General features: G+C 43.7%; 1 protein-coding gene across 5 annotated transcripts in view; it reads left to right on the top strand.

Annotated features, from left to right (window-relative positions):
• The window catches only part of DISP1 (dispatched RND transporter family member 1), a 140,715-nt gene that overhangs the window by 110,765 nt on the left and 17,205 nt on the right, over positions 1–12,745 (top strand). For all 5 annotated transcript variants that reach the window (XM_045816729.1, XM_045816702.1, XM_045816720.1 and 2 more), the window contains one exon: positions 9,242–9,271. In XM_045816729.1, coding sequence (XP_045672685.1) covers positions 9,242–9,271 — 30 coding nt within the window. The remainder of the gene's footprint in view (positions 1–9,241; positions 9,272–12,745) is intronic.

Genomic DNA, 12,745 nt, shown 5'->3' with positions numbered 1-12,745 from the left:
TTCTCACAGGGGTCTGAATACATTCGCCTTCAAATAAATTCCTAAAGTTTGGGGTGGTGTTGGAGGTCTTTGGCATATATCATAGGTTTGGGGGTTGCAAATAGAAGCTGTGCCTTGTGAAAGGAGGACATTGAGTTCCAGGTGTCAGCAAGCTGTCCTGGCGCCACCGTGTCACGAGGGCCCCACTGCAGCGTGAGAACACGGGGTCCCACCGCGGTGGGGTGGCCCTCGTTTTTCTTCAGAAAATTCTCAGTTGTGCTCAGTCTCATTCCGTTAAGCTTAGTTGTTTTTTTTTTTTAAACCTCAAGACTTTTGGCTGAGAAGAAGACCCTTTTCTATCTGTATCGTTTTTATACAATTTGTGTTGAGTTTTGCTTTGATCTTTCTTTATGAAAGCTTTTGACAGTTACTTAAGTTACCTTAATTTAATTTTTAAGCTAAAGGATGAATATGAGAAAATGTGGGTAAGGAAGAAAAATCAATTCACTGTGTATATTGTTGTTCTTAAAAGCATAACTAAAGACTTTCTGTAGAAGTTGAGGGAATACTCTATTCTCCTGGCTAGTAAAATAAAGATATCACAACAGCTGCAAGGTATTGGTTACACTGTTGGAATTCATTTTGATACAGTGGATTTTTATTATTTTTTTAACTCCCCCCCTTGTTTTTTTTTTTAATAGCAGGTGTGACTTTTAACCTTCCCAACTGAAACTTGTACAATGTCGAGTGATTTTGTAGGGGGAAAATAATTTAAAATATGTGGGAAATGAATTTAAGAAAGATTAATCATCTTTCCTTATAATTTTGAGCTCGAGTAATAGCTTTTACATTGAACAGAATATAGACACATTATTTTAAAATTGAGAAGCAGCAAATACTGGAGAAGAGGACAGTTGGCAACTGTATGAATTGTGATTGTTTATACTTTTGACCTTTGGTCCAACCGATGAAGACTTTGTCCTGTTGATGAAACAGATAAAAACTTATTTTCAGAGACGCAAATGTGTCTTCACTGAGGCTATAACTAATGTTTATTTAATTTGTACAGTTTGTAATGAAAATGCAAAACATTTTACTCTTTTACAGATAAGATTCATGAAATTTTGAAAGTGGAGACATGTTTGTGTGTCTTTCTTATTTTAATAAAATTAGTGAAGTTTATTTGTAGAATCTGGGGCTTAATGTAAGCCCCACAAATGTACTTATAAATCTGTGCTGTCAACCTCCAGGCTAACCTTTTGGACAAGCTCCTTGTGTTGTAAACCAAATTGTCACTCACTCCACTTCCGTAGGCACCGCTACTATTTTAATTCATTATATACAGATGCGTTAAATGCAGCTTTAAGCATTTCTAATTGTACTTAAAGGGCATCCTTATATGTAAATATTAAGCAATAGTGAGTGTGGGAATGTGTTGAAATGTACATAGGGTATACACATATAAGCCTTGGTTAATCTGAAATTTCATCTGAATTTTTTCTTGGAACACCATATACATTTCTGACGGTTGATACTCATAGTTTGAATTCACACATTTAGAGGATTCTCAGAGGCTTTCCGAACCGTCAAAGGGAGATGTGGTCTTTTCCCATTCTCTCTCGTGGCGCTGTCAACCTGGAACGTGGCGCTAGCTCCCAACCCCACCTCCTCATCTGCAGTGTCTCCCCTTCCCACTCCATCCTGCTTGTGGCCGCCAAGCTACTCTCCTGAACAGTGTGTTCATCATATTCGTTCTTGGTCAAGAAACTTGAGCCGCTTCCTATGTGTCGTACCCACTCTGCTCTCCTGCTTCCCCCCTGCTGCAGCACGCCGCCCTCCTCACTGAGCTGTCTGTCACCGGAAGGTCCGCTGTCGCACCCACTGCCAGGAGGTGCCAGAGGTCCTGGCACGCCGCTTCCTTTCTCCCTCCCTCCTCTTGATCTGCCCCAAACCTACCTGTCCTTTAAGACCCAGCTCGAATTCTACTTCTTATGTCAAGTTCAAGGGCTACTCTTTGGACTACTGGGTTCCAATGTGACCTCCCTCTTCCCCAGGCACCTCATGTTTTTACTACACCTTTAAGTTCTTATTATCTTCTTGCATTATTCTCTGATTTCTTGTCTGAAGGCCACATTTTCCTGGCAGACCGTCCCAGGCAGTGGTTCAGGCTCTGAACGTGTAGTTTCTACTCCAAGCCCCACTGAACCAGACCCCGGGGAAGGGCCTGGAAATGCCTGTTTCCAATGAGCTACCCAGGTGACTTCAATGATGATCAAATTACTTGGTGTCACTTAACTGCGTAGTAAATATTTGAGTTGACGGGGTGAACAATGGGTGTCATATTAAATGTATTTTTAAGCTCTTTGAAAACTTATGATCTGTGTATAATGTTCCTTTTGTTCATCCAGTTCAGTCAGCCAGAGTGCCCCCTGCTCCCCAAATTCAGCATCAGTGGGAGAAGTTTTCAAACAATTTCAGCCACACATACATAAATGAATACATATGCAATTTCCCTTTATAAAATTTTTTTCACTTATACAGTGAATTCATGAACACATTCTCACAAAGAATTCAAAAATACCAAAACTCTCGATTTCTTCTCCCGTGGCAAACAGCTATCCATTTGCCATATTCATTCTGCGTTTTTAAAATACACTCACATATTTCATATTTCGTGTTTCCCATAAACACAGTATGAATTGTTTTGAGACTTCTCACCTTCTCTTGGCATTCTTTCCCTATCGGTACATGTGTGTACGTTTACGTGTTCATTCTGTATCGCGTTCTATAGGATGGATGAGCCGACACTTATTTGGCGTCCTCCTACTGATAGGTGGGCATGTAAGGTGCTGTCACGTTTTTCCCTTGCTGTAAACCGCAGTGAACATCCTTGCTTGTGCGCTCTCGAGACCACATGCCATTTGCTCCTGAATAAGTTCTTCCCGCTCTCCCCGCCTTTCAATTTTGAGTTCACGAGCAGTATCTCCTAGCCTGCACCAGGTTTCCAGGTTGTGGCGAAATTGCGCAGGATCAAGTCAGGAGATTTGCCTCCTAGGCCTCAACCTCCATGGACTTTCTCTGTGATCTCAGACCGTTTCCTCCTTCCTTACATGAAGGCGTCAGGCGGGCTGACTCTTCGGGTTCCTCACAGTTCTAACCATCAGTCTCTTCCTCAGTTAGGCACGTGGGCGTGATGCCATTCATTTATTGTATTCGCCTAGCTGCAAGCGCCATTTGACTCTTGTAAAATAAATCAGAAAGGTTCGCAGTGCTTGCGCATAAAGGGGGCCGTTACGCTTTATTCCACGTTAGTCTTCTGAGCTACTTCATGGATGCCTCGATGCCATTTCTAGATGAACTGGCAGTGATGGTGGTGGTGGCAGGAGTCACACTTTTTCTTTTAGATAACACTCAACCTTTTGTAGAAACCTGTTTTTCCTACCAGCTCGTTTTTAGGAATTACCCACTTCTCCCAAACGCTCAGCAATGAAAGGACTTGCTCCGGACCATTCAGCTGTTTCAGCACCCAGGCTTCCTCGCACCTGCCGATTCACTACTTTCCCCATTTTCTTAAGGACACCTTCTGCATACTCCAATATTCATTTAATACACGCTGAATTTCTTTTCTAACATTCATAAAGTGTCTGGTACTTACTGGGTGATCTTTAAACACGAGTCCTGTGCTCCCCACCTGTCCCTCCAGCCTCCTAGGCTGTTTCAGACTTTGTGTAGCAGTTGGGACTCCGGTTCCTGCCCCCAGTCTCAGACGTCAACGTGACCAATCCTTGGAGGCCACAGCCCCTGAGCGATCAGGAAATGCATTGCGTAAGTCGCTGCGGTTTGTTATTCTTCAAATCACTTGACGAGACCATAACCATTTAGCTCTGGTGCATGAAAGATGAATTAGAGGCCCAGGCTTAGCATGTCTACGGGGTTTCTGTTTCATCCTCACGGTGCAACCCAAGCACGCCGCCGCCGATGACTCATGGGAACACTCAGCGATGAAGAGTGGCAGTGTTTTTGTTGGACATCTTTTAAAGAATGCTCGTCGAAGTGCGAGTGCTTTATTGCAGACCCTTTCTTCCTAACGCACCAGCACTGGGCTGAAGTTATTGCTCGTAGAGTATTTATGAAAAGGCAACGTGGTTCAGTCCGAGGGGACTGTTGAGACTCACACGTGCTACCCGGAGCACTTTTTTACTTGAGTTTGGTCATACCATCAAGAGGAAAGCCTATTTTCCTCCTATTATTTCAGTTGTTCAGAAGTACACAAAGCTGTTTTTTTTTCCCCTAGAGCTTTGCTTTCCCTGAGTGCTAGGAAGAGTTCTTTGGAATTGGGGAAAGCTGACACCATCCCTCTGTAAGTTGTGATGTTGACCCTGCAGCTCTGTCAACAATGGAATTCTCTCGACAGGTGTTTTCACATCTCAACATCCCCATTCCCATCACCCTTCCGTCTCCCGCGCTCGCTCACCCCAAAAATCATTAAAAGAGAGAAAAGGTGAGGGACAGAGACTATTGACAGCTTTTCCATTTTTTTCCTGTTTCTTGTTAACTTTTTCCCTCTCATACTACTTCTTTCTTTCTATTACCTGAAAAAAAATTGTCCTTGCCTCTGTACCAGCCCCCATGCGCCTCATCACGATTATCCCGCTTGTACCTCCTCCTGAGAACTTCCCGTCTCATTGGCTGTTCCCGTGAGCGATATAGGGACACAGAGCACACTCGCAGGTCCCTGGGGTCCTGGAGCCAAGGTCCCCAACTGCTATTCCCGTTCTCGGGTGTGCAGTGCCAGGGGCCACTTATGACTAATTACCAGTCCTCAAGGTTGCCAGTGCTGCATTTAAAATTTTTTTTTAGGGCAGGGTTGAGCTTAGTCCTATAACAACATCACGGTCACCACTTTCATACAGAAAGGCTTTCCCTAGTGGGAGAGAGTGACACACCACCTAGTCCTCTGGGAAGTGGGTACCACCGAGCTTGGGAGGGTGTCCTGGAACACGCCAGCAGCATCTGCCTTGGGGCTTTTCCTCATCAGAAAAAAAGAGCTAAAAACCTAACTGAAGAGCAGGCAGTGGGTCCTGCATAAGATTATTATCTGTTTGTTTACTGGTGTGTTTTGACTGTATGGCATTAAAATGTGAAAGAACCCTGGAAAAACCTTGTTTCTCTGTCTATAACAGAAGCTAGATTTATGTGTCTATTTCTACGAGTTGCTGTTTATCAATAACATAAGTCTGAAGTTGGTGTGAAAAAAAATCATCCTGCAGGTTTTATTAGACAGATAATAAAAAGTAGCACCTTGGAAAGATTTCACACGTGGAGGAAGACTACTTTTGAGGGGAGAACATGTGGGGCAGATCCTCTGCCTGCCCCCTTTTCTCAGATATTTTCTGGTAAGAGATCGCAAAGGAAGAATCAAAGATCACTGCACGGCGAATCAAAGCGAGTTCCTGTCGTACCTGCAGTTACAGCTGGGGCGTCTCCGACATCTGCTTGTCACGTCCAAAACCACTTCAAAGGGATCTCCTGTTTTCCCAGGGGGTATCTTTGTGGTAAGCTCAATTTTTCTTTTTCAATGGATGTCAACGATCTCTACTTACGGTCTCAAGTTTAACAGAAGATGAAGTCTCTGCTCAAGCGGAAAGAATGCGGTGAATCTGTAGTTGTTTCTGTCTTTAGGGAGGAAACTAGTCAGTTCCGTGGAAGTCTCAGTGCAAAAAAAAGAGAGAGAGAGGAGTAGCGGGAGTAAGTAGGAAAAAAGAGAATATTTACATTTGTGACAGTCCAAAATGTGTGTAATAAAATATCATTTCTTTGCAACTGCTTGGTATGCCCTATCCCAGCGGCTCTGAGGATCACTTTAAACCTAAAGATAGCAAAATCTACTAACGTACGGAAATTCAAGAGGTGGTTTTGAGAATGTGTAGTAGCTTCAAAACTGGGAGTAAAGCATGAAGGCTTTGTGTGCAAATCAAGTGATTTGCCTCTTTATTCAGTGTCTTACTCTCCCACTCTGTAAAAATGAGTTTTCTCTCACGGCTCATTGATAGCCTCATCATTGCTATTCAGATAACAAGTTCTCTAAAAATCGATGGACTCGTGGTAATATAATAGACGCACAACTCTGCAAGTCCTGAAAACCATTAACTTGTATACTTAATAAGAATTAATTACATGGCATGTGAATATCTCAATAAAACTGGTATATTTTTTAAAGTCAATATGTCGCTACATTTGGAAATAGTATAGATTTTTGGGTAGATTCACCCCCCCCCAAATTAAACGCTGTCAGTGACGTCTTCAGCAGTACACATGTTTATCGAAAGCTCTGCGGGCCACTCGAGGGCAGCAGCTGCACCGCCCCATCTCCGCACGCGTCCACCTGTGGCGCCGGGCAGGTGTGCACACCAGCTGGGCTTGCGTCTGCAATTAGGGCACTGAATTAAAATCCCAAGATAATCCATTTATGTATACATTCTAAACGACAGAGTTCATTTTTTAAAAAAGAAAATTACAACCTTTGGAAAGACTAGATAAAGGCACATTGCTGTGAAAAATTTGACATTGGATTAGGCAGGAGAGAGACAGTTGCAAAAGATTTGGGGGGAATCGTTAATATTGACATGTGTGTTGGAGGCGGCACACTCCGGATAATGGCAAGTATCCTAAATCCTCCCGAAGACGACACCGCAGACCACGGTGCCTGGTGCGGCTGCGTAAGAAAGAGTGGCAGCTGCGTATACGTTTGTGTTACAGTTTTTTGAATTTTTCACTTGAACAAACCTTTCTGTTCATCATCAGATTAATGGTTCCTGCAGCACTGAATGAGAGCGCCTCTACTATAGGATTTAGAGGCACAGAGAAAATCTTACAAAATGTAGTCAAGTGGTGAAGGAGCGTAGGATTGACATATGAGAAGGGGCTGAAGTTACAAACTCTGTGTGTGTGTGTGTGTGTGTGTGTGTGTGTGTGTGTACCAGAAAGAGAGAAACAGAAAAGGAAATTTACCCACATATTTATGTTCCCATGTTCTTGCTCTCCAGCAACTCCTGGCTTCCTAGCCTGAGAAAAGTAGCAAAAGATGCTTATTCGTTCATCCAACAAATCGTGATCTGATACTCACAAACGGCCATGCATTGTCCTAGGTTTTGGAGAGGTGAAAACAGACAAGATCTGGTCCTTCTTTACAGCTTGCATGTCTTTTTCAGCTTTTAGAAATGAATTCTCCTTACTATACATGCATGACAAGAATGCAGTTTTTGGTATTCTCCCATAAGGACGTGAATATTCAGTCTCTTAACTTGTTCTCTTAAAGCACCGAGTTAGGCTGTTCTTCCTGGAAACCCTGACTTGAATTTCCGCATCTTCATAAAAGAAAGGAAACTTCTTTTCCCGTATGACAGGTCAATGCTTTATGATTATCTCTGTGTTGTTGGTTTTGTGTCCCCCTTGGACTTGCAGACAGAAACACACAGGAGAAAGAGCAGTAAATTGGGCATCAAGAAGTAGGAGTCCTTACACAGCTCTGCTCCTAAGGCCCCGAATGACCGAAGGCAGACTGAGGCCCCTCTCAACCACGGGCCTGGGGCAGAGCCGGGCTCTGTATTCTCTGATTGCTTCCAGTGCTTCCAGCCTCTGAGGCTGCTCCTTCTCCTGGATTTTGATACTTTAATGGCCTCAACATTGCTAATGAGGACACGTAAACCAAGTGCATTCTAGAACGAAAGCTCCGTGCAGCTTGGGACCCGGTTGGTCCCACTCATGGCTGTGTCAGGAGTTAAATAACTATTTTTTAAAGAATGAATGCGTATATATTAGCAATGTGAATGGAGAGGGAAAATAAGCAAGAAAACTTTAGATCTCAAAATAGGGTTCTTACTATTGGAAGAGTAATGGTTTGAAAGTAGGAAAATTAGAAGACAGGTTTTTGCATACTGCTTTGATTCCCCAAAGTACGGGACAGCCCGGTGGAGGATTTCAGGTTAGTAGATTGTACAGGAAGGAAATGTATTCATTGATTCAGCAAATATTTAAGTATCCTCTATATCAGTGTATGGTTATCGAACTTTTTGATCTTGTGACTGACTCCTTTACACTGTCAAAATTTCTTAAGGATCCCAAGGACTTTTGTTTATATGGGTTATTATAGCTGACATGCACTATATTATAGGATTGAAATTGAGAAATTTAAAATGTTTAATTTGTTAACTCACTTAAAATAATAAGCTCCTCACATATTAACATAAATAACATTTTATGAAAAATAGATTTTCCCAAACAAAAAAACTAGTGAGATGATTAGCATTGTTTCACATTTTTGCAATTCTCTTTGACGTGTGGCTTCATAGAAGACAGCAGGATTCTCCTATCTGCTTCTACAGTCAGTCTATTGCAATGTACTGTTTGGCTAAAATATATGAAATTATCTAGAAAACCATGTGGTGTATGAAATTAAATAGAAAATCCAGCTTTATGCAGGTATGGAGTTTGAAAAGAGAGGGTCTTCAGACCACACTGTGAAAACACTGTGCTTGGGAACAGGGAAACATGAGTAATGAATTTTTGTTTGTTCACCAAATATTTACTAAGTGCTTACCATGTGTCAGTAAATTGGGAAAAAAATCTGGTAAGAATAAAGAGTTTGGAGGTTGGCGTTGAGTTGAATTTGGAGTTCCTCTAGATGACTTAGTCACCGTATGGAGGTGATGGGGTACAAAGGCCAAGAGGAAATAAAACACAGGGTGTGGGAAGAGCCGGTTGAAGTGCATGCCAACACTTGTTCAAGTGGAGTCAGATACTAAGAAATTGAAAGGTGGGGGAGCGGCTCCTCCATCCCAGAAAAGGGACATTTTTATACAAGAAAGCATCGATGTCCCATTTTTAAAAGGTGCTGGAGGATCCTTGATAAGAAAAGTAGCAGCTCAGCCTGGAGACGGGGACGTGGATTCCCGTAAGACAGATGAGGGGGTCCGCGGCTGCGCACTGGGGAACACTGCCCAGTGCGGCTGGTCCCATCAGGAGGGCGCGCAGGTGCCGCGTGCTGCCCTGCGGCGCCAGCACCCTCGCACCTGGTGGACCAGATGGCCAACATTCGCTGTCGGATCCAGGTGTGCTGAAACTCTCCGCTTTTATTTTTTTTTTTTAACCCTTCCCAGATTCTTCCAGAAGGAGAGAGAAGTAAAATGTTGAACACATACACACAAAGTCTTTATGTTATGGTGCCCCTTTTTCTGATGGTTTTCCTTTGCTTTTTTTTCAGACCATCCAGACCTTTCAAGTTACCAAAAAGGTAAAGTAACCTGGATCATCTTTTTCACTAACCATCATACTTGCATGCCTTTCCCCTTTAGTATTTTCTCCCCATGTCGCTGCTGTTTCCACCTTCCTCGTCATATTTTTATGAAGGAAAAATAAATTTCCCCTGAGTTGGCTGCTTGAGGAGGTCTTGTATGTCTGTTACAGAGCAGCAAGGGGGGGGGGCTCAAAGGTAATACACTATTACCTGAAAGGAAACCCCCCCAGGTTCGTTATGTCCGCCGCCAGAGGAAAGACGTCTCTTAATACCAGAGATTCAGTGAAAAGGGAAGGAATTTAGTATTCATTTGAGATAACACAAACTAAAGTTCCCCACAAATGCACACAGTCCTCCCAGCACCCTCCACGTGGCAAAAGGGAACACTTCCAAAGCCTCCTGGTCCTCTCACCCAAGCCGCATGGTCCCAACCAAGACACCAAAGCCTCATAGTCCTAAACAGATGCGTGCTCTCAAAAAGGGAGACCCCAAATGGCTGCCTCGCTGGGTTTAAATCCCAGCGCCAATCTCCCTCTGCAGCCCCATTTCCCGCTCCTCCCACCATTGGCCACAGCTGCCTGCATTCTGGGCAGGTGTGCCCTGTGGTGTGGAGCCAATCATCTCCAAGCTCTTCTGCACCCTATTACACATCCCTATTTGGGGCTCCCCTCTTGGCTGCACCCTGTTACATCTCCACGAGCAGGTCTAATCTCCAGGTAGCTTTGCAGCCTTTCAGTTCTGTTTGTGTTGAATCATTCACATTTGCCTGATTCCTTTGCGTTCCTTCCCGGAATGCACTGGCTTCTCGGCGCCCTGCTTGTTGAGAGGAGATAATACTCTGCCAACTGCCATGGCTTGAATTCGTGGCACATTTTTTTTCAAACAGATTGGCTCTGTTTCTTCCTAAAAAGTCTGTTACCATACAAAGATGGGGGCATTCTTTTCCATGGAAATGTCAAGTTCTGTGTTTTCAGTGGAAGAGCACCATTTTGAATGGATAAGTTTCTGAAAAAAAGTATTGTCTCATCAGATGTGCCAGGTATATCACCCTAAAAAGCTCTAAGTGATATTTGAAATTCACTTGCTAAAAAATCTCAGGTGTGGTAACTCCAAAGCCTGTCTTCGGAGAATTATCCTGTTTTTGCAGGACAATGACAACATAAACTCTAATACGGGTGAATTCCCCTGCCGTGTAAAAAAAGTATTTTTTTCTAAATTTTGGTAAAATATGCACAGCATAAATTTACTATTTTGACCATTTTTAAGTGCTCAGTTCAGCGGCATTAAACACATTCACATTATTATGCCGCCATCACCACAATCCCTGTCCAGGACTTTTTTCATCTTGCAAAACTGTAACTCTATACCCATTACATGGTCACTGTCCATTCCTCCCTCCCTCCTGGCAACCACCGATCTACCTCCTGCCTCTATGAATTTGGCTGATACCTCATATGAGTGGAATAATACCTTTTACTCGGCATAATGCCCCAGTTTCATCCATGTGGTAGCCTATGCCAGAATGACCTTTTTTAAAGCTGAATGACATTCCATTGTATAAATATACTACATTTTGTTTATCCATTCTTGCAAAAAAGTATGGAAAAATAGAGGGAAGAGGTTATATAAGTATGGCATAGTAAGAAAATTGGTTTTCAGTTTTTTTTTGGAAATAATAGAGCCTTTCAAATGACTAAAACCTTTGCATTTTGAAAAAAATGTGTACGTATTTTTGCTGTTGTTAGATTAATGGTTTTAAAATCCTAATTTCTTTTCAGTATTTACACCTATAAATGCAACTTCTTAAAAAAAACCCCACCTTTTCTAGTTCCCCTTTCTCATCCTAGCTGGAAGTAATTTCTTCCTTCATTGAATTCACAAAACATGTTACCCATCCCTCTGAAAACACATCTCTGCCTACCTGGTTCTGTAGGTATTTGAGTACCTGCCTGGCTTTCTGGATTAGGCTCTACGTTCATTGAGGGCAGGATCCATGCCTGCCAATTTCATATCTCCTGCATTCCCTGCCTCCTTACTACACGAATCAAATTAGTGAATGAGTGTATTGCCTCGCAATCGAGAAAGAGTTCTGCGTCCACTCTTCCTTTGTGAAAGTTCTTAGGTTTCAGTCATGCCTCCCACCAAATTGAGAGTCGATGCCGCTGGTTTGTAGGTAAAAGTGCCCACATTCGAAAGAAAATTGATCCATGTAAAATAAAGTATGATTTGGCTGTGAAACTGGAAAACTTAGGATGGCTAACATTTTGAAATGCTTACCTTTAAAGGACAAGAAAGAAGGGAGAGTTATTGAGGGAAATAGGGAAGGAGAAACCAATGATGGGATCTTTAGGAAGAACGGGGTAGCCCAAGGGTTCAACATTGCTCAGGTGGGGAGAGATGAAACCCAGGACTAGGCCGTTGGTGTTGGCAGTTTCGGAGGAGTCATGAGAGCAGAACCCGGGCTGGAAGGGGGTTGAGGATTGGGCGTTTGGTCAGGAAAAGAAGGTCGTACGTCCAGGGCCCTTCACACTCTGCAGCGTGGCTGGCCGTCTGCTCCGAGGGAAGGGGAGAAAGAAGACAGTGTTTCCAGGAAGGCATGGAAGGGCAAAGAAAAAAAATTGGAGGCTAAGAAAGGAAAATTTACTGTGGAGAGTTTTATTGTAACACAAGCGGCCCATTTAAGAGAGGCCCCCGCATGATGTCACTTGAGCATGAGTTCGCCCTGTAAGACACTTAGCGTATTTATTTTAACAGTTATTTCTGATCTGGCTCCAGAGTAAACCTAGCGCTAAGGTGGCTGGGAACCGGTGGGCATACGTGGGGGACTTCCCATTGGATGCTCGCGAAAAGGCCAGCGTGGTAGTCACAGCGTGGCCCCGGGGGCCATGCCGCATGCCCACCCGCCCGGATCCACCGCTCACCCCCGAGCCCACGTCTCCCATTCTGCTCCCCCTGTGTCCTCGTCCTAGAGGAGGAGGAGTCCTGCAGACCTGGGTTCTGCCAGAGACTGAACCTGTTGCAAGAGAGTGTGAACCTGTAGATCGCAGGGCTCCGGGTGGAGCTGTGGGCCTTCACCCAGGCAGCTGGGCCAGCAGGAGGGCCTCGGGGACTACTGTCCCCTGGCCGTTCACCGGAGGGTGACCACCCACTGTAACCCAGGCGTTGCAGAGGTGAACTACATTTCCATTTCCGTTGTGTCATCTCGGTATTTCCAAACTTAGAACAGGCAGATGAAAAACAAGTATGCACGGTGTGCAGAACATATTATAGTAAAAAGAGGGGTCCCTTTTGAAAATTCTTCTCATGTACACGTGGTGCACTTTCCAAAGAAAATAACGTTCAAGTGCTTCATTCTTTAAGCTTAGCATGTGCGCCCTGGGCCCAGACTCAGCAGGGGTGGAATCAGCACAAAAACATACCAGTGAGCTTTTACTGGCCATTTTTAATTTCCTCTACATCCCCAAGTTTCCT

Source organism: Phyllostomus hastatus, unplaced genomic scaffold, assembly GCF_019186645.2.
Source record: "Phyllostomus hastatus isolate PE091 unplaced genomic scaffold, TTU_PhHast_1.1 phas_contig_148, whole genome shotgun sequence".
NCBI classification, from domain to species: Eukaryota; Metazoa; Chordata; class Mammalia; order Chiroptera; family Phyllostomidae; genus Phyllostomus; species Phyllostomus hastatus.
The sequence above is the reverse complement of the archived record's forward strand: the minus strand, read 5'-3'. Positions and strand labels throughout refer to the sequence as shown.